Raw genomic sequence first — 22,258 nt, forward strand, 5'->3', positions numbered from 1 at the left:
ATGATTTTGAGATGGCAGCATGGCAGGTTTGCAGAGATTACTGGGTCAGTATGTGCACTCCCTGAGGAATTATATAAAGAGGTGTCTCAAGACACTCATTCTTTATGGACCGAACCTGAAATGTCACACCCTTTACGAGTGCAAAAGAATGTAATTTCCATAGAAGTCAGTGGGGCTAACTTCTGAGTGAACATATTTTGGACTGTGCTTCATAAAACCTCAGAGAAATTGAAATAATTGACAAATAAGCATCTCTCTGCGTCTTTTCTTCTTCCTCACATTCTCTCTCTTTCTGCTGGGAAAGGTTGCCACTGCCCTCTCCTGTTTGGGTGTCCTGCCATCTGAAGCCCCTAACCTCTTCCATTTTATGAGAACCGATAACACAAAATGTATGAACTAGAGGCCAGAAAAGGAAATTTTTCTGAGAAGTAATGTTAATAGACATACTGATTTAATATAAAATAGTGTGATATTCCACCCTGTGATAAAGTTGCTGAAGCATTTGCAACTACAGGAATTATATAGCCTGGTTGGATTTGCCCTTTCTCAGGTAAAGCCTTGCCTTAAAAAGTCTGCTTTTTTACTTTCAGAACATAAAGAAGGAAAGACCAAAGTATTCTGTCCCTGTTACATACTACAGTGTTTTACAGTACCCATTGCCATTACTCACCATCAAGTTTAGAAAGTAATTATTAGATTACTTGGCATCCTGTTCTACATTACTTTTCTGTTCGTTGCTTTTTTGAGAGAGGAAAAGACAGAGAATGGCATGAACTTGAAAAATTCCTGTCCAAATGTCACAAAAATACCCTTAAAAAGTAACTTTCAGATGTAAGTAGTAGTTGTTAGTGGTTATTCCACTTAAATAACTTCACTGTTTCTTGCTTACAGCCTCATTACCTCAAAATTGCTTGTAACTCATTGTAACAGGTTGTTAGAACTACTCGTAAATAGTTGTAACTGTTTAAACAGATGGCTGCACTGGTCTGTTTTACCATAAAAAAGGCACAAAGGCATCCAGTAGCATTTAGTGAGTCTCAAGAGCTGCTACTGTAATCCTTTATGTCTTTTAAGAGTCGTAACTAGCTTCTAAGCTGTGAGCACTGGGCTACGTTTGGTGTGTTCACTTTCCACAAGGCCTACCTCTTTTACAAGAAACAAGAGGGGAACTCTATCAGACACTTGACAGAATTATTTTTTAAAACTTCTTTGAGCTATTCACAGATGCATCAGTTCCATTATTCATGAATTAGCTTCCAACTGAATTTTTTAACTGATTCCATTAAACCCTTTGTATTTCAGTGATGTGAATCTATCTGTGGTACATATGTGTATCATTCGTTGAAGCTGCATTTCTTTAAGAGACAAACATCAGATTATATGAATATCAGATTGATGTTCTCTAACTTTTTTTGCAGGTGCCTGGAATGAGGCATCTGCAGTCTTTACCTTACTTAAATGTCAGAATGCTTTATCGTTAAACCTAAAGATTTGAACACCTGGTTTTCAGATGTTCATACCTTTCTACAAAGAGTTTGGACAAAATATACAAACTCAACATGATTTTAGTTTTTTTATTAATAAATATCTAAATATTTATTAAATGTTAATTAATAAATATATCAAGCTTATTCTCTCACATACCGGATATAATTTTAGCATGAGGTCAATCTGTTTGCACAATCAGAATCTGTTGTGCAGCTTGGCATTTAAAATGGGCAATGAACTAATACAAATAAGAGACAGCAGTTACATATTTGCTAACAGCTATTAAAATGTGCTGAATGTCAAGTGTTCTGAAAATGCTCTCATCAGACCAAAGAGATGTTTCTGCCTTTTTCTTGGGTCACTGTGCCATTACATAGGCATAATGTGTTCTCTTTTTAAAAAGAAAAAAAAAACCCTTTTGATCCATGTTAAATGGAGAGGAAGTCTGTGTCAGCATTAAGTTGCTGAAAGTGGTATTTTGGTATTTAATGCATTGGGTTATAAAATGTTCTAGAAAGAATATAAATCAATTGTTGCTATGCAACTTGAATAAGATAATTGAGAAATATCTTTCAGGATGCTCATTATTGTGGTTATTAGTTACCCTGATTTCAGGTGTTGGTTAAAAGGGAAACGTTTTCGTCCTGTAGTCATTTCCAACTATGCCAATACTGGCAGCAACATTTATTTTAATCTTCTGTTGATCCTGTTTTGAGAATATTTAAAGCCGATTCCTGACCTGTATTCTCAGGACATAATAGACACTTGTCTATTATGGAGCAAAGATGTACATTTTTTACTTAGATGGATATGCTGCCCAGGTAAAAAGAAAAACACCACACCCCTAGAGGAAGCATCTATACAAATAGTTGTTGCTCAGACATTTTTACAGGCTAAAAAGTGTAATCTAGAAGCTTTATGCTTCTGACTCCTCTGCTAATGCCTTAAACAATTTATCATCATAGTTGACCACAGTCTGGTGGGGCTGCATAGGAAGATAAAGACAGTCATGCTGGCTGGATCGGGAAAAATACAAAATAAAAAAACATTATTCTGTTTCTATAGCGGTTAACCAAATGCCTGCAAGCCCACAAGCAGGAAAGAAGAACAATAGCACTGCAGCAGCTAAATGAGAAATATCCAGCTACATTACTGGTAACAATATATAGCCATCATGCCTAGCAGTCATTAAAACTTTTAGTGAACTTCTAACCATGTAGCTTTAGTGGATGGACACAGGCTATGAGAAAAGCAAACTTTCTGGATGAGACATTTAACCTAACAAAATGTGTACCGCAAGATGCTTCATCTGTTTGCTTGTGTATTTCTATATAGTCTTTACGGGCACATGCAGAAGATCCAGCATGGTGTAATGGTTCATTGAACTAGGATCCTGAGAGACTAGGCTTCAGATCCTTGTTTGGCCATGGAAACCCACTGGTTTGCCTTAGGACTGCTGTAAGTCAGAAATGACTTGAAAGCATGCAACAATAATAGATTCACTTTCAGTACAGCTATTTCACAAAATGTTGGCTAGTGTAGAATATCAGAGTAGCATTGCTGTGGCTTCCTTACTTTTTCAAGAACAGAGAGCTGTTTGTTATAATGTCTGAAAAAGATGTTTACATTTGTTAAAAATATTTATGAGATTATTATGAGAGCTTGTGAATGTGCCAAGGTGTGCACATTTCCAATTAGTTGAAATAAAAATATGGGCTACAGTAAAACTAGCAGTTAACCTTCCAAATATATGCCGTGTTAAACTTCTTAGATCAAAGTTTTCTGTAAATGTTTTGCAAATACAGGTTGAGTATCCTTTATCTGAAAATCCAAAATGCTCCAAAATTCAAAACCTTTTTCATGGGTGGCTGAGATAGTGACACCTTTGCATTCTAATGGTTGAGTGTGTGCAAACTTTTGTTTCATGTACAAAACAATTAAAAATATTGTTTGCAATTCAAGCTATGTGTATAAGATGTATTAGAAACACAAATGAATGGGTGCAAAGGTGTCACTATCTCAGCCACCCATGAATGTCATGTTTACCCTTTAGTTTCATCTCCAAGATATCTCATTATGTATATGCAAATATTCCAAAATCCGAAAACATCAAAAATCCGAAATGGTCTTTCACACAAGGCATACTCAACCTGTATTGTTTTGCACAGGCTCCCATTTACTTGAATAGTAAAGAACTTCCAGAGTTAAAATTGTGATTTAGATTCTGTTGGATTAGAGAGAGACCAGTGGTACGGTTGGATAATTTTAGATTGGATTTAATAGACTTGCTGGGTCAAATGTGTGTGCGCCTTTAGAGAAGTGATTCACAGCCAGTTAGAAAGTTGTACAAATATTCTTAGCTTTCAGCCCCCCAACCCCCCAACAATGCAAGGAACTTCCACAGTTGGGAACCACTGGTTTAGATAGTAATATATTTTATTTTACTTACTACAAATAGGGTAAACCATCCCTGCTGTACCTGAAGCACTTCAGCATATTCTGAGGAATTGTTCTGAACTTTTGCCCTAAAATCCTGTCATGACAGCATCACTGCTGGAGATTCTGAGCATATTTCTAATATCAATGTTATTTATACATATAGAAATGGAATCATATAGACATTTCCATGTTGCTGTTGTTGTTGTGTGCCTTCAAGTTGTTTCTCATTTGTAGGTGAACCTATAGCAGGAGGCAAATCCATCAACTGTGCATAAGTTTTCCAGAAAAAGTTCCTACACACTCCAGCGTCTCACCTTTGGTTATTACAGTATATCTCCACTCCATCAAGGAACTTTTATGAATTCACTGAATCCTCTCAACCAACACCCTACCATGAGGGATGTAAAAAAAAAAACCTCACAAATTTATTTGCCACTCAAAAGGGGTATCTTAACACTTCTTATCAAAAACATTGTCAACAGCCATAAAAAAGACTACTGCTTTCCTACTTTTTATTTGTTGTTCGTGTGTATGTGTTTATCTGCTAAGAAAAAAATCTGCACCAAACACAGTAGTTTTTTGTACTGAGTGCATGGAATTTTTGCAGAAATGTTCCAAGATGTGAAAAATTCAAAACTCTCAATGTTTTCTTAACAGGAAGAAAAGGTGGGAAGTATTTTATTCTTATGTTTTAAGATTGAACTAAATGAAGCTTTACATTTTTCCTTTCCACAAGACATAGGAATGGTAAACAATTTGGATAGCCTTGACAAATGACTGTACAAAATATGGTGAAGGAAATTACCAATGGCTCCACCCTTGCTTTAAAGAACATGTGCCTATGTACTCAGTAACACAAGCCCCATTCTCACTGGTGCATTTGTCCTGGGTAGATCCGGGTTGGATTCAGTAAGCCAGTACCGAATCTCTTTGGAAAAAAGTTCCCACTACTTTGCCCCGATCGAAGTTCCCCTGGTGCAGTTTACCCCGCCGATGTTCACATTTGCAGAAGTAACGCTTCAAGATGGAGCCTCCTTGTTGTCAGTCAAATTTACTTCCATCAATGGTGATGTGTAATACAGCCATTCGCCAACAGCATGGGGGCTTCCCCCTTCCATTTTTTAAAAAACCTAGCAGCAACGTTCACATATCCTGTCAACCTGCCATTTCTTTGAGGGTGCACAGGATTGGGGAGCCCCTGGGGAAGGAGGAGGAGGGGGGAGGAAGGAACAGGCTGCAGAGGAGGACCAAGACGATGGCAAAGGGGGGAAGGGCACCGGCCATGGCTGCTGCTGCTGCATGGTCCCTTCTCAGCTGCCCCTTTGCCCAGGAGAAAGAGCAGCAGCAGGAGGGCACGGGCTCCCTGTGCTCTTACTTCCCTCCTTCCTTCCCTCAGAGGCAGATGGCTCTAGACAGCTGGTGTCCGGCTGGTGTCTGAGGCAGCTGCCCGGGCGGCTGCAGTTGAGAAGAATCCCCCTTTGCTTCGCTTCGCGACAGTTTTATTCCCCATCCATTTCTTTAATGATGAGTCCCTCCCCCGGAGCCTCCCTTTTGGCTTCTGCGGACATATTGTGGAAGGAAGGAAGGAAAGAAGGGGCTTGTGTTAAAATGCAGGGGGCGAAGGAGGCATTGAGTCAAACAGAAGCCCAGTCCAGAGTGGAACCTCTCCTGCTGGGGAAAGCCTCCCATTAGTTTAAATGGAGACCGGGGGGGGGTGTGTGTCATGGCTTCTTCTTTACTGATGCCAGGAGAGAGATGCAATAGAAACACCCCGTTGAGCAATCCACTGGTCTGGAAGCATTCTCATAATCTGTCAAACTGACCAAAAAAAAAAAAAAAGGCCGCTTGCAAAGTGACCGGTGTGAGAGGGGAGGCATGTTCTGCCCACTGCCCACTCTCTGACCTTTAGCCCTCCCCCTGAACTTGACCTGATCATGACTGGCACCCAGGAAGAACTGGGTTTTCCAAAAAGAAACTGGAAAAACCCCGCTTTTGGAAAACCCACGCTGAGGGGGATTTGCCTTGGATCAGATGTGGAAAACTCCGATCTAGGTGTGCAAAAAACGGCACCAGTGGGAACTATCCACTTTTAATCCGGTTTGGAAATTGGGGTACATGGTGGTGTGAATGACCCCACAGAAATGTTTTTCATTGACATATAATTAGCATGATACACATTCTGTTTGTATATGCTTTGTATATTACTTATTCTGTTTGTGTGGCTGCATGTGTGTTCAAGTTGCATCTATTGACTAACCTGAGCCCTAATGCCAAATTAAGTTTTTTCAGGATTATATTTTGTATATCTACTAAGAACATTGTATACATTGGGTACTGTGTTATGTTGATATTTAATTTGTTAATTATTGTTTTGATTTGAACCTGTGTTGAGGGACTGGGAAAGCAATTATTTATGAACTTCATTGATTTGTAATGCTTTTATATTTTCATTTGATTGCTATTGTATCTATATTTTTTATTGATTTTGGCCTGTTACAGACTACCAAAATAAAGCTGCTTTGGGTCTCTTTGGAGGTATGCTGTTTAAATGATGCATGGGTCCTAAGAGTCCAGATGGGTTGCGCCAAAGCCACACTTCATTCCTAAGCACTGGAGTGCCAGCTTTGGTGCAGCTTCCAGGATTCTTAGGATGATGCATCATTTAAACAGCATACCTCCAAAGAGACCCGAAGCAGCTTTTTTGGCAGTTGTAACAGGCCTTTGTTTTGTTTAAGTATTGGTCAGGGGATTGGAAAGGAATTATTTGTATCTTATTGTATTTTTTTTACTGCTGTTAGCTGCCCAGATTCCCCATGTTTGGGCAGGATACAAATAAATCTATATTATTATTATTATTGTTATTATTATTATAAATACTTATGCACATCTACATCTTTTGCTTTGTAGTTTGAAGCTGAAAGAGCAAAAGAACAAGCCCATCACAAAGACGAGATTCTGAGACTAACAGAAGAGGCCAAAATGGAGCTTGACATTGAGAAACAAAAACATCAGGAAGTAATTGCAAAATATCAGAAAGATCAGAATGAGCTGCTGCATACCAAGGTTTTAACACTTGAAAATAAACTGAGATTTAAAAAAAAACACACACACACATGAAACAGCCATTCACTTAACTGCATCACTAAGGTCATATTATACAATGAGTATGTTAGCAAAGTTTCCCAAACTGCTTTCAGATTTTGATAATTTAGAAGTGACACTAATAAACGATCCCAGGATCAACCATTCTTGTTGATATGGTCAGACTGATAAGGACTGATAGTCAAAAGATGTTTTAATCACAAAATGTTGTGCAAAATGTATGTGTTCATACAATCAAGACTTAATTTCTCTACAAAACTGAGGAATTCTAAGAAATTCAAGTACACATCTTTACTATTGTCCTGGGTTGTTTATAGATCATTGTTCTTCTCTGTCACAGAGAACTCCGATTCAGTGTCAACCACCCTGCTGTTACACACATGTACCCCCATCATAGAAAAAATAATGAGTCAATTTGACTTTTGACTTTTGTCATAAACAAGTTAACAATTTAGAGTCTGTAGTGATTTTTGGATAATAATACCTCATGTAATAGTGAGGAATAGTTTTGAGATAGTCCTGGGATCATTCCTCATGTAATTTAATATTACAGTCTGCCCTTCCTGTACACATTGGATCCATTCTGGACCCCCGCATAAGGGGAAAACTGTGTGTACGCCATGTTCGCACGCACCATTCATTAAATTGTACCGCAGCTTCAGAATAAGCTGAAAACTGTGTAAGGAAAGACCACGCCATTTAAGGGAGACCTGCAACTGAATTTTTCAGGTAATTCAATCTCCATATGCTTGATGTAAATTCTTATCTTAACAGTCTCTGTGGAGTCCCATGGTTCTGTGCCTACACAGAGTTCCATCTGGGAAACATTTAAAGTGAGTTTAGGCTTTTAATAGGTGTCTCAACCTCATCTTTCATGCACCCACCCAAATGACTATTGCAGGAAAAGGTAACCAAAATAAACAAATGTATCAGGTAAAGGTGTTAAAAATGAGAATTTTAAAAGATGATGTTAGTCACAGGCCTGTATTTCGTCAAGATATTGTTCTGTTGATTTGTGTTGAGATGGTGTGGAGAGATATCTATGTAGGCTGGTCCCTCCTCCTTCTGGCCACTGGGAACAAAGCATTCTAGAGTTCCAGGAAATCAAATTTGAATTTCAGCATGACATAGTGGTTTGAGTGTTGGACTACAACTCAAAAGACCAGGGTTCGATTCCCAGCTTGGCCATGAAATCTACTGGTTGACCTCGGGCAAGTCACATGGTCTCAGCCTTCAAGGTGCACAACCACATGAATTCCATGATTCTGTGAAATCATGATGGGGGAAGGCTGCTGTATACCATTGAGAGTTTTGCTTGATGATTTCTGCATAACAGGCCTCTATGAAAAAGTCGGCTAGTTTTTGATACTAAAATAGTATCTGAGTCCTAGATAATATTTTTTTTCCTGCTACTGTAATCTATTATAGTCTCTGTTAATAATATTAATTGTTGTTCTTTAATATTTTAATGAGTTGTTTTTATTTGTATTGTAAGCCCTCCTTAGAAGTTTTTATCTTGAAAGCTGGGATGTGAATGAATAAAATAAATAAATATAAAAATAAATATTCCCTATTCAGCCGATTTATTTCCTCCCTGATCTTGCATATTTTGCTCACTCTCACCATATATCACAAAACTGTTTATGTACATCATGTTTTAATAAATATGAACAAAGTAATGTGAACAGTATATATTTTTATGTAAGGAGTTCACATTTTTCCACTTCTTTCAAAATCTTAAGCACGTTTTAAATCTGTTTGACTAGGGATCTGCAAACAAATGAATGTAAGATTTGTTTTTCAGATACCTCTGTTGATATCCAGTGCTACATATAACCTGAAGATGGAAATTGATGCACTTGAAAAGAAGCTCCATGAATCCCAGGGCATGCTTACAGAGAAAAACCAAAATAGAGAAAAAAAATGGCAAACCCTTAAAAACCGAGTTATGGCGCTTGAACTCCAGCTGCAAGAAGAACAAAGCACTCATCATTCAGTGATAGAAGACATGAAAGAAGAAATAAAAAAGAAATCTTATGAGCTGGAAAAACTGACTCGGGAGCAAACACAGTTGATTCAGAATATGAATGAAGTTCAAGAGGAGGTATGAATTCGAGCTAAGGTTTAGATGTGATTTCTTATTTGCTTTTTGAAGCCCTTTTTGAACATAGGCTTGAAACAAAACAAACTGTTAGACAAGAAACAATATAAACTACATACCTTCTTCCTCGTTCTCATGAACTTTAATCCAAAATGTTGTGGTTTTTAAACCACATGTTTCCCATTATTTCTGAACAGTAAAAGGATGGTTTGAGTGATCCTACAAAGAAGGATTTTGAAATCAAAGTAAAACTATGGTTTGATGCACTACTGGGAGTGTCATAAACTGTGGGAACTTTTGTTTGTAGGGAGTGTGCTGTGAAAAATTGTGAAATACTGAATTAAGGTGGAAGGGAAAGCATGAGGGAAGTACCTAGGTAGACCATTCCCAGTCAAGCAAACCATGGTTTTTTTAAACTAAGACCATTAAGCCTGAAATTACCTTTATGTTCAGTTATGATCAAGACAGCACATATGGATCCCCACTCCTAACCTCATTCGACTGTTTGCATATAGTGAGATGTGCAGCATTGTCACAAGTTGAGTTCTTTCTGCATTATTTGGAATCCTATCCCCTGGGTTCCTGAGCATAGAAAGGGAGATTGTACACACCATATGTGCTATGCAGACAAATGAATATGTAGAAGGCAAAAGTGGTAACAGTTTGTGTAATAATGCTTTCCTCAATGTGATCAATATAATATAAAAATATTCCCACATTGTTCAGCACTGTAAGCATTCACAGCTAATGGCCTGAATACATTGTGACAAGAGATTCAAAATATATATGATATCAGGATATAAAAAATATGAGAGATGCATCTTTGGCTGCATCTGCACTGGAGAAATAATCCAGTTTCACACCACATTAATTGCCATGGCTCAATGCATAGCACTGAGCCATAGGAGATAAAGTAATGTGAAAATTGATTATTTTTGCAGTGTAGATGCAGCCTTTTTGTGTCACTTCAGGTGTGCTAACTTTCAGATGTCCGTGTTGTTATCTGATGTGGCTGCCGTTGAGCAACAAACCATACTTCATCTGGGTGCAAAAGACATAAAATAAAACAATTTTGGGCCTAGACACTTGTACCAGAACTTAGAGCAAGTGATAGTCCTACAATACAATAATCCATTCCTGCCAATTTTACACTTTCGTCATTTTAGCAGTATAGGTTAGGGAAGGATGAGAAATAATTTTGCTGCTGCTTTTGTTGAATAGTTGGGAACTATAAAGAAATGGTTGAACCAACTGCAGATCTAAACGTTGGGATCTGCTAAGATCTATCATCTATCCATCGTTGCCCTCGAGCATATCAAGTTTGTAGGGAATTTATTCAAAGCATTTGTTTGAAAGAAAACCCATGAAAAGGTGGATCCATTTACTTCTGGCACATTTTCAAAATTATGCATTCAGAAAAGCAATGTATTATTATTATTATTATTATTATTATTATTATTATTATTATGCGGCAGAATTGAGTCTAAACTGGCCCCACCATAATGGTATCTTTTGTAGTACTGATAGTAATAAGTATTGCAGATTGACCAGGATAGTTTTACCTTGCATATAAACTTTAGCAGATGCACTGTATTTCCTTTTTTCCTTTTCTACAATAAAGAGAACAATTCAGTTTGAAGACTCAAGGGAGACTCCTATAGCCATAGACAAAGTGACCCAGACATGATCAAAATGCCTTATGAAATGCATTAGCCAAGTTCAGTCAGCCAGGGGTGGAGACCTTGAATCTTGCAAAATGTAGCAGGAATAATAGTTCATAGGCCATAACAATAAAGAAAAATACTTCAAAAATGAATAAAACCCACACACCAAACTGTAGATGAGAATCTCATGTCAGATGTCAGTAATGATCAAAATACACTAGACATATGTATAAACTGTCTTCTTAATAAGTCTAATTATCTAAAGTACATATAATCTTGTTCTTCCATTTTTAAAACATCCTAATTGTTAACAATAAAATAATTTAAATTAAACTAATCTCTTGGAGCACGTAAAATAAACACCAATTATTATAATTTAGAATTATTTTAAAAGTTCTTTATGAAGCTTATTGAAAGCTATTGAAGGCGGGGTACAGACCGCCAGAAAGAGGTGCCAGGGAAGCGCCTCTCTTTGCTCCGCAGCAGTGCCGCAGCAACCAAACTGTGCGACGCTGCTGCACAGCAACAAAGGAACATTAAAAGCAGCTCCTTTTTGCAGCGCAGTTGCGCCACTGCAAAGCTACAAAGACATCCCTATGGCATCACAGCTGCGCAGCACTGTTTGGACACTGCGCAGCTGCGACTTCATAGCTGTGCATCCCATGTGGGTGGCGCTGCACAACTGCAACGCCCTCATCACGTTCTAGGGTTGCCGGGCATGTGCACGTAATTTGAAGTGAGTAATTTTGCTCCCCATTCCCATTGCCCTTCCAGAACCTTTTTTTAAAGCAGCTGTCAATCAAGTGCCTAAACCAGGGGTAGGCAACCTTTTTGAGCCGGGGGCCGGGTTGCTGTCCCTCAGACAACTGGGGGACCGAAGCCAATAAATAAATAAATAAATAAATAAATAAATAAAATAATATAGGACAACATTTTCAAATGTAGGACACGTTTTTTAAAAATGGGGGACATGCGAAAAAAATTTGATTTTTAAAAAATCTTAATATAAATGAATGTTTCTTAGGCGTGATCAAAATGGAGGACATTTGGGCCTCAGAAGCTGGCTGATATCAATATCACCATCATCATCATCATCACTATCATTGTTAAAGCAGACCTTTTAGCATTAAAAGCACTGAAAATACACAGAAATGCACTTTAGAAAGTCACGCTGTCTCACCTTCAGAAAGAGTGAGTGCATGTCTCAGAAACTGACTAATATCATCATCATCATCATCATCACCACCACCACCACCACCATTATCATTGTTAAAACAGAGCAGACCTGTATAAATGGAAGGGAAATTCTCCTCCTCCTCCTACTCCTTCCTTCCTTCCTCCCTCCTCCTCCTCCTTCTTCCTCCTTCCTCCTCCTTCCTTCCTTCCTTCCTCCTTCCTCCTCCCTCTCTTCCTTCCTTCCTTCCTTCCTCCCTCCTCTTCTTCCTCCTCTTCCCCCGCCTCCTTCCTTCCCTCCTCACGGCTGTTTGGCAACCGCGGGAAGGGAAGGATGGGAAGGAGGAGGATGACCCCCACCCTCCCTCCCTTCCCTGCCTGCAGCTGCCTGGCAGCCGTGGGAAGGGAAGAATGGGAAGGAGGAGGACGACCCCCGCCCTCCCTCCTTTCCCTGCCCGCGGCTGCCTGGCAGCTGCGGGAAGGGAAGGATGGGAAGGAGGAGGATGACCCTCGCCCTCCCTCCCTTCCCTGCCTGCAGCTGCCAGGCAGCTGCGGGAAGGGAAGGATGGGAAGGAGGAGGAGGACCCCCGCCCCCTTCCTGCCCTGCCCTGCCCGGAGGGGAACAGGTGGGGCTCCTTGGCCCTGCCTGTCTGCCGGCTGAGGGCCGCTCGCACGAGAGGCCCAGTCCTGCCGCCGATTGCCACCGGCACGGGGCTTTGGCCTCTTGCACGAGCGGCCTTTGGCCCCATGCTGGTGGCAATCAGTGGCAGGACTGGGCACGGGCCGGTCCCAAGGCCTCGCAGGGCCGGATCCGGCCCATGGGCCGGGGGTTGCCAACCCCTGGCCTAAATGCTTGACATCACAGCCAATCATTCACTTAGGTGCTTCCCCCCTCCAGGAAAGGGAAAAGGGAGCCTCTATTCACCCCAAATCTATTTTCTGGAAGGGAGAAGGAGCCTCTATTCCCCCCAAATCCCTTTGCCTCCTCCATTGCCCCCTGGGCTGTCTGGGGGGCAATCAAGCAGGCATGTACTACAAAGCTGATCTGCTGCTCAGGCACTCAGGCAGAGGCAAAAAAAGAAAAAAAGAAAAGTTTAAAATGGTGTTCAATGGCTCTCCTCACACGTCGGTCTATGAATGTGGAGCAGGGGGGAGGTTGCAGGGGGCATAATGTGTTTAGTGAATTTGGAGCTCAATGTAGCGCGATCGCCTTACCCTGCTTCCCACTCCACTGGGGGGAAGGCTATGCGAACGGGAGAAAATGGCGCCGATAATGCAGGAAAGAGAACGAGCGGGTGACACCCCCAGGCCAGCCCCTTGAGCACTGCTCCTCCCATCCCCAAGTTCCCAAATCAGACACCCTTGTCGTTCCCATTCGTATGCTGTGAATAAGAATCGGGAGGTACAGGAAAACTCGCTGAAAATGCGCTGTTAAATTAAACTGGTTTATCAACCACTGATTCGGGTTTTTTCAGGATAATTCAGTCACATGGGAGTCAGATTCGAATTCCAATGGGAACAATATCAGAGTGATGCAGATCAAATGTGTGCTCAAATGGGAACAATGCACCCATGATTTGCATCCTGATCCGCATTATAAGCCAGTGGGAATGGGGCCTAACTTTCCTGGTGGTGGGATATTGTGCTCCTGTGAGGCAAGAGATTATGCTGATAGGAGTAGTGCTGCTGGTAGAGTCTCCCATGTCAGAGAGGTTTTTGCTTGAGCCAGATTAAACATGCCAAATGGCTGCTGGGCAGCAGCAGTAGTGCGGGGTGACATTGGTGGAGGATCTCTCAGAAGCAATGACATTGGCACCATAGCTGAAGAAAGAGAAAAAAGGATGGCAGATTCATTTAAAAGAAAAACCATTTGAAGATGAACCCACAATTTTGGAAAGTAAAATGGAAGCTTCACTTTGAGCATTTGGGAGAAATTAACAAACAGATGGCATACCAGTAGAAATATTTTAAGCTACAGAGACATAATCCACTTGCATTCTAACTAAACACTGTCAATAAATATGGAAAACAAAAGAATGGACCACAGATTGGAAATGTCCAAATAATAATAATAATAATAATAATAATAGTAATAATAATATATTCTAGTTCCCAAGAAAAGGGGCACCAGAGATTGCAGCAACCTCCAGACCAATCCATTAATCTCCCAGGCAAGCAAAGTGATGCTTAAAGTTCTACAACAAAGACTTTTACCATATATCGAGTGAGAAATGCCAGATGTCAAAGCTGGATTCAGAAAAAGAAGAGGCAATAGGAATCAGACTGCAAACATATGTTGGATAATGGAGCTGATTTAGCTGAAAATCAGCCTGTGCTTCATAGATTATAGTGAAACCTTTGTGTAGATCTTGAAATACTATAGATCTTTCTTAAAGAAGTGGGTGTAACACAACATTTAATTGTCCAAATGCATGACCAGTACTCAGGACAAGAGGCCACTGTCAGGGCAGGATATGGAGAGACAGAATGGTTTCCAGTTGGCAAGGGGGCAGGCAAGGCTGCCTTTTATCACTCGATCTGTTTAACTTGTATGCTGAATGTATAATACAGTATGTAAAGATCAGACTCAGAGAAAGGATGTGTCAAAATTGGGGGAAGAACATCAACAATTTAAGGTATGTAGAAGACACTATACTGCTAAAAGAAAATAGTAAAAAAATGGAACAGTTATTGAAGAAATTCTATGAAGAAAGTGCAAAGGTGGGTTTACAGCTGAAGATTTAGAAAAGGCACATCAAGAAAAGTTGGAAGACAGCACAGCTCTGTCACGTACTGTATCTGCACAAGATTTTGAGTCCAAATGATAATGTTAAAATAAAGGTGGAAGGAGTTGACCATGGCTTAGCAGTACACTTCTCAAAAGTCATGGTGGCAGAGTGGTTCTGAACATAGCCCTCTAAAGGGAGGTAGGCAAGTTGATGCTGCATTTTGAGCATATAAATGATCAAATTTACTACATCTCGAACTAACATCTTATCTTTATCTTCCATTAGTACAGAGGCATTATTGTGCCACATCATCAGTTTTCATGCCTTTTTGGCTACATTATTCAAGTGCAGAGACCAAAGTGGATTTTAAAGCTAGAATCCATTACCATGATCCACTTATGCACTTCCTCTAAATCACACTGTTTCTGACAAAACTGCATTGCTTCCTCCTTCTACAGTCCCTCATGGCCTCCAAAATCTACTCCAGTGGGCTGAAAATCTTTTTGGAACAAGTTTTTGGCACAATGAAGGTCTGCAGGAGACCGGGGGAGAAGAACTACATCTTTGGTTCTCCGCTCCAATGTGTTTGTCTCTGAGATCGTGCTATATAGTCTTGCTGAATGAGCCATGTGAATTAATTTCTATAATGAGAGAGCCATTGTGGCTGGGGATGATCAGGCATCTAGACCAACATCATTGAGGATAATAGAACCATGGTGGCACAGTGGTTAAATGCCAGTACTGCAGCCACAAGATTGTGAGTTTGATCCCAGGAAGGGCTCCAAGGTCAACTTGGCCTTCCATCCCTTCGTAGGTTGGTAAAATGAGTATCCAGCTTGTTGGGGGCAGTTGGCTTACACATTGTAAACTCCTTACGGCATTTTAGTTCACTGATAAGCAGTACAGAAATGTACTTGCTATTGTTATTGCTGTTCCCATTTGGAGAGGCTGAAACAAGAGCCTGATCTGTTTTATGGCCAGTTCCAAATTGTTTTGTATTTTTTATTGATTGTATAGTATTTTATTTTCTATCATTGAAAGTTAGTCAACTCTTGGTTGTTAAAATTACCACGCTACACTCTTACAGTGCTGCTATTCCACTTTTACTGCTCTGGCTGCCTCCTGTTGTATTCTGGAATTTGCAGTTTAGGGAAAGGCATTTAGAATTCTCTACCAGAGACCTCTTAGACCTCACTTAACTACAAACTCCAGAATGCTACAGGAGAAAGCCAGAGCAGTAAAAAGTGGAAGTGTAGTGTAGTGCAGTGATACACTGTTTTTAGCCTATACATCTTCAGTTGCCTTCTTTGCTCTTGAAACTTGTTTAAAATGACTGAAATTGTAGTTATTTCAGTTTTTCCCTAATGAGGCCTCCTTTCTGATTTGGCAGCAATCAGACCATTCTTAGAATGACCATTTCCCTCATTTAGAGCCTTCTCTACCTCCTTGGCTGTGTTAGTGGTGGTGGTTCCCACATGTTCTTCCTCCTCCCTCTCCATCTTCTCTTCTCCGCCATCAGACTTAGACTATTTTAATTTGGATTTAATGGTCTAGCTGCATATAGGAGACAGGTTCTGGATTGAATGGACTTTCATGGGAGGCAGCTGTCTTTGGATATGTCTTTGTACTCATTCTGCTGCATTGGCCTTTGAACATCTGCCCCAAAGTCTTGCCCTGAGTGCCTCTCTGCTTTTCATAGCCAATAATTATTGATGCAACAAAGGGAGATCATTTAATTATCTATTTTTAGTTTAGTTTATTTCCAATTTGACCTGTTCCAAGGGCTTGAGGCAAATAATTTACAGACATTTCTTGAAATTGTAATTTTTCAGGGAGGGGGGAATCAGTCCTGGTAAGAGCTTCTGCTGTCAGTGAATTAAACAGAACTGTTGTGCACTTCTTGGAAAAGGCAGACAGTTCTCATTTATTTCAGTAGAGTTTATACTAGAATGTATTTCTGCTGTGCATTATGATTTAAGAAAATGGATATAGACTCCTTTTATTATCTGAAATGTAACACGAATATCTGGTATTACTGTGAACGTTTTTCTCTGTCATTATAAACCATTTTTGTTTTCATTTAACCTCACTTCATTTCCATTCAGGAAAATGATTGACCGGGAAGCAGGCAACTTTGGGGAGACATTACAGAGAGGCATTTATAAAATTATGAATGGCGTGCAGACGTCAATACAACATCCTCAGATGTATTGATTTCAATCCCCACCACCCCTTTTATTTTGCCTGGGAATGATGAAGGGTATAGTCCCACAGCTTTGGAGATGGCAGCTTGGAAAGAGAGAACAACACTAGCTCCTCTGTGATACTGATTTGCAATAGGTTTAGAGCAGAACATTTATCTTCCTGCAGTGCTTAGTATCTTATGGAAGTCAGCTTTGTAGATGAGATTCAAAAGCAGTTCATACTGTGGGTGTTGGACTCCCTCTCTGAAGAAAATAATAGTTTTAGATCCCCCCCCCCCCGGGCATCTGGCAAGTACCACTGTGTGTCCTGGCTGCAGATGAGTTTTCACCACACACAAGACATGAGAGAACAGCAGGTGATATTTGATCAACAAAGATATACAGTATTCTTTATCCGTGGGATGGTTGCAATCATTTCAGCATGTTGCCTATGCACACTGTTCCCTGAGTACTAGCCATTTTGAGAAGTCAAGAAAGCACCCAACAATTGTACCTTCTTGCTGTCTTGACAGTGTCTTATGAAATATGTGTTTCTTTTTTTGCTTGCAGAATGCTCTCCTCCAGGACACAGTGCGCAGGGAGTGTGAGGAACGCTATGAGCTCACTGAAGCTTTGGCTCAAGCCAAAGAACAAGTCGTTGAATTAAAGAAACTTGGTGGAAACTTCCCGTTGTCACAGTGTTCTCTCAGTCAGGACAGTCTAGCCTCCTACACCCCATTGGTCAGCAATCATGGGCAAAAAAGCCCCAAATGTGGGAAAGGAGTAAGACTTTCAGGACTCTGTGAGGTTTCGAGAGCCACTAATGTGCCAACCTGCAGTGCTAGATACAATAGCAGCAGGCACACGACAACTCTGCCTGTACTGCAACCTTCAGGAAGAACCTGTTCTTCTCTAGATGAATCCAGGAGGAGGAGGATCACGGCGGTTATAAAAAGACAGTTGAGCGAACTTTGATGGGTTATGGACAACCTGTCTTATCAAGAACAGCCACCAAAAACCACTGCACAAGTTATTCATCCATCTCAGTGTGGGACTTTGGGGACAATATTACTTGATCTTACTTTCTGACAATACAGTAGATGTTTTTATTAAGCTTAAATGTCATTTTTTAAAAAAAAGCAGACATTTAAGATGCAGTCATGAATCAGCTTATTTTTAGGTCTCCAAACTGTGTCTGGGCCTCCCAGCTGGACCACATCTGACTGTGGATACAGGTTCGTATGATGCAACATCCCTCCATACAAAATATTCCCTACATATAGCAAAATAGACGGCAAGGGAAATATCCTAATCTCGTCTGGTCCCAGCACGCAGAAAACTGTCAAGGGAAAGGGTAGGCTAAGACTAAGACATCTGAACCCCCTACCTATAAACTGAAATGGTATAGATATACAATCTCAGTAAGAACTAGGTCTTATATGCAGTTATGTGGGATACAGTAGACTAAGCAAGGTACTATAGTCAACACAGCATTCTACCATAGTATTTTCCAGCCTCTATTGTTATTTCTAAAAATAAAAACTGCAGAATTGTTCTCATTGATCTCTGTGACTTATTCCTAGCTTTTTAAGTACATAATGTTTTGGTAATAAATTGAGTTTACACACTAATCCAGAGGCCAGTTGAGAAGAGTCAGAATGTGGTGGAAGTGCCACCCTATAGTAAATTTCTTTGCAGGGTGTTATGTGTGTCCAAGATCCTACACCTTTACCCTAGTAAAATCAGGGGAGGTGCTATGGATGTAGCTTTAAGAATTTCCCATGAGAAGAAGACAGTGTAGAGGTTTCAGTGGGAAGAAAAGTCTAGAGAGGCAGGAAAAAATGGCCACATTCCACATATATGCCAATAAGGAATGCAGTGGCACATAAAGGAAGATAAGCAACTATTTTCTAAAAATCAAGCAAATGGCTTGTGGGACAAAAGAAACTAGCAGCCCTTTTAGAAGCATGATATTATATGAAAGTAAAATTACCCGAATTTGTGTGATGCAGTAACGGATGAAACAGTCTACAGTTGTACAAAAGTGGTGAAGCTGAGGCCCTTTTCCTATGGACTAATTGTTCTCTTCTACAGAAATCCCACTAAAAACTTCTTCCCTGTGGTTGCATTCCAGGTGGGAATGCAGTATTTAAAAATAAATTTTAAAAAAACCATTAAGTGCAACTGGGATTATTGTATTCAGATCTGGGGGAGCCTCTGGGATTAGAGGAAGCAGCCACTCTGCATGTTATTTTGAAGGACTGGCTGTTTGAAATTTGCATGTTCTTAATAATTCAGTGTCTATATACTCTAACAGTCCACTTGCATGTACATGTTGGCATTTGTAGCAGCACTGAATAGTTGCAGGATGTGTGTGGAATCTCCATTCTAGTCTAGCACAAGGAAGGAGAACATGTGGCTCTCCAGAAGCTGTTGGACTGAAACTCCCATCAGCCCTAGCTAGCATAATCAGTGGCTAGGAATGATGGAAACTGCAGTCCAACAAACTTTGAAGATCAATGACATCTTCACTGCTATCTTCATTCTCCTAGGCTGGCAGTTCATTGGGAGTGATGAAATCCTTCACAGGCCTAAATAACTCCAGTGCCTAAATAGCTCAGTCACTGCCCAGATAGGACCTACCAGAGGGCCCATCCTTCATTCCACTTTCAAAATTCCCTGAATTATGAAGCATCTTGTTTAGCCATTACTCTGCTGGTGTTACCCATGCTGCTCGATATAAATTTTGGAATCAATGATAACCCTTAATGACCCCTGGATGAACTCTAGCAGCCTGTCCGCCATTACTGGCAAAGCGAGAGGACATGTACACCTCCCCTAAGGGAGCACCCATATTAACATCTCAGAGGGTCCGGGATTATCTCAAGGCTGGGAAGAGTAAAAGGATTGCCTTCCCTGAAGCTATCAACCTCCTCCTCGAACCTATTGTCCGAGTGGCATAAGCCCTTTATGCTATCTAAAGCAGACATCCGGGTGAAAAGAAAATCTTTAGAACACCTTTGTTTCGGCCAAGCCAGCCTCTTTGCCTCAGGCCAGATTTGGCCTATAAAAAGTCCCCATTTTGGCTGCTCAGCGCGCCATCCCAAAGGTCTACTTACTCCATGTCAGTCAGACCTGGTAGCCGGCATTTCTGCTCAAACCCAGGTTGCAGAGCAGACTTGTCCCAGTATCCCACATCCCATTCGCTTCCCGGAGGAAGTCTACATCTTGGTGAGTATACCCTTAGCAAAGCCTAAAACATCTTTTCCATATTTCCAACCTATGCTTTTCCTGAGCCTTGTATGTGTGTGTGTATGCTAGTGAATCGTATGTGTTTTCCCCCATTATAAATAAATTGGTTATTAATTCTAGAAGTCTGTCTCAGCTCTATTTATTGGGATCCCCCGGTCTACTCCGTATACACATCGGGAGACGATTCTGCAAGGGCCGTCGTAGCAGGCCCTCCTCTTGCAATATTTGAGCTAACAATAATAATAAAATTCCCCTATGGACCCTTGGCTACACTGGTGTTCATGGTTTCTTTCACCAACTGCAAACACTTGCAAACTTTGGCAAAGTTGGGTGCACAACTTGTTTCCAAGCAGAAAAATACACTGAAAGGATCATGGTTTTGTTCTGGAATGTATTCCTTTAATGGAAACACATTATAAAAAACCAATAATACATGATATCTTTTAAGGGCTTTGCTGGGCTCTATATGATATGGCTACATCTTACTAACAAGAAAGTGTGTGTTCTCCAGCTGGAATGAATCAGGAATGACTCTACTATTGGAAGAGTGCAGCAGGCAAAAAGTTGGAATTAAGGTTAATGTATTAGTGAATGAGAAAAACACTTATCAGGCCCTAAATCAAATTACTAATCCTGACAAGGATTGACAGATTGAATCAATAGGATTTCTGTAAGTGTTGACAATTCAGCAATTGATTGAATGGATATATTCTAGCTGAGACTAGCAATTTAACTGAGGTTAATGTCTGGATGACACCAAAACATGATAAGATGTTTTACTCCTACTTTCACATTTCTGTGTAGTTATTCTTCCACTGGAGCCAGCAGGAATAAAAGGTTAGCTTTTATTGTTCTGCAATGTTTTTAATCAAACCCACAGAGTGGATTTAAGTAATCAGAATGCAGGGCAAGAAGCCATGTGAGTATTCAAGTATACCTCAGTTAATGAAGCAGATATGTTCCTGAGCATGACTTCTTTAACATAAAATTTGGTACCAGATACAGAAATAACATAGAAAGAATAGGGATAGATTTCTATACCACAGTTCGGTATCTTCCAACAAAGGTAGACTAAGCCTTGAATAAGGGCTTCTTGCAAAACACATACAGGGATGATATGTTCTTTACCCACGCTAACCATAGGGTTCCCACTTTGGTAGCCAAACGTACAGATATGTGTTTTGAATATGATGGGGGTGGCTGGTGACATAGGTTTATCTACTCTCCCTTTTTTCTGTTTTGTTTATCCATGCTTAGGGATTCTGGAGGCAGCTGCTGTTTCCCTTGCATTTTGTAGATAGACCCACACAGCTACAATGGGATGCAGAGAGTAGAATCCTGGTCTTTCCTGCATCAATACCAATAGCAATTGCAATAGCAAGTACATTTCTATACCATTTATCAATGAACTAGCACACCCTAAGCGGTTGACAATGTGTAAGCTAATTGTCCCCAACAAGCTTTGTACTCATTTTACCAATCTACAAAAGGATGGAAGGCTGAGTGGACCTTGGAGCCCTTCTCTAGGATCAAACTTACAACGTTGTGGCTGCAGTACTGTCATTTAACCACTGCGCCACCAGGGCTCCTTAAGCTTTGTTTATTGCATTGTTTACTGTTGATAAGCTGCTGCAACCCTACACCAAAAGTCGGTGTTTCTCCAGTCTTCTTCCCCATCCTCCCCATACTGAGGCTGCTAAAAAATCCTAAATTCTATGTAGACAATAGCTGCATCTGTACTGCAGAAATAATCCAGTTTGACACTGCTTTAACTGGCATGGCTGAATGTTATGGAATTCTTGGAACTGCAGTTTGTTGAGGCTCCTGAGCTCTCTGATACAGAAGGCTAAATGTCTCAAAACACTACAAATCCCAGAATCCCATGGGAGATAAAGTGGTGTCAAAGTGCATTAATTCTAAAGTGTGGATGCAGCCAACCAAGGAGAAAAAAGGGACATAAAAAGACTTTGTAAAAAGGAGCTACATTGTCAGAAGCTTTGTTAATGTATGTCTGCATCCTGCACAAATGTTTCATCAAATAATGTATTGTGGTGGTATAAATATATTACCTTACTATTAGATTGCTACCACACTAGAGACCTTTACTCAAGTGCACCAAGACAACAT

The 22,258-nt window shown here is 40.4% G+C and overlaps 1 protein-coding gene and 1 long non-coding RNA gene across 2 annotated transcripts in view; one reads left to right on the forward strand and one right to left on the reverse strand.

The window, feature by feature from the left end:
- Positions 1–18,421, forward strand: part of LEKR1 (leucine, glutamate and lysine rich 1) — a 99,829-nt gene extending 81,408 nt beyond the window's left edge. The window contains exons 11-13 of the mRNA XM_042460424.1: positions 6,835–6,990; positions 8,834–9,133; positions 17,450–18,421. Coding sequence (XP_042316358.1) covers positions 6,835–6,990; positions 8,834–9,133; positions 17,450–17,854 — 861 coding nt within the window. The 3' untranslated portion in view covers positions 17,855–18,421. The remainder of the gene's footprint in view (positions 1–6,834; positions 6,991–8,833; positions 9,134–17,449) is intronic.
- Positions 1–22,258, reverse strand: part of LOC121926983 — a 102,741-nt gene that overhangs the window by 43,834 nt on the left and 36,649 nt on the right. The window lies entirely within an intron of this gene.

The sequence above is a fragment of the Sceloporus undulatus genome, chromosome 3 (genome assembly GCF_019175285.1).
Source record: "Sceloporus undulatus isolate JIND9_A2432 ecotype Alabama chromosome 3, SceUnd_v1.1, whole genome shotgun sequence".
NCBI lineage: Eukaryota > Metazoa > Chordata > Lepidosauria > Squamata > Phrynosomatidae > Sceloporus > Sceloporus undulatus.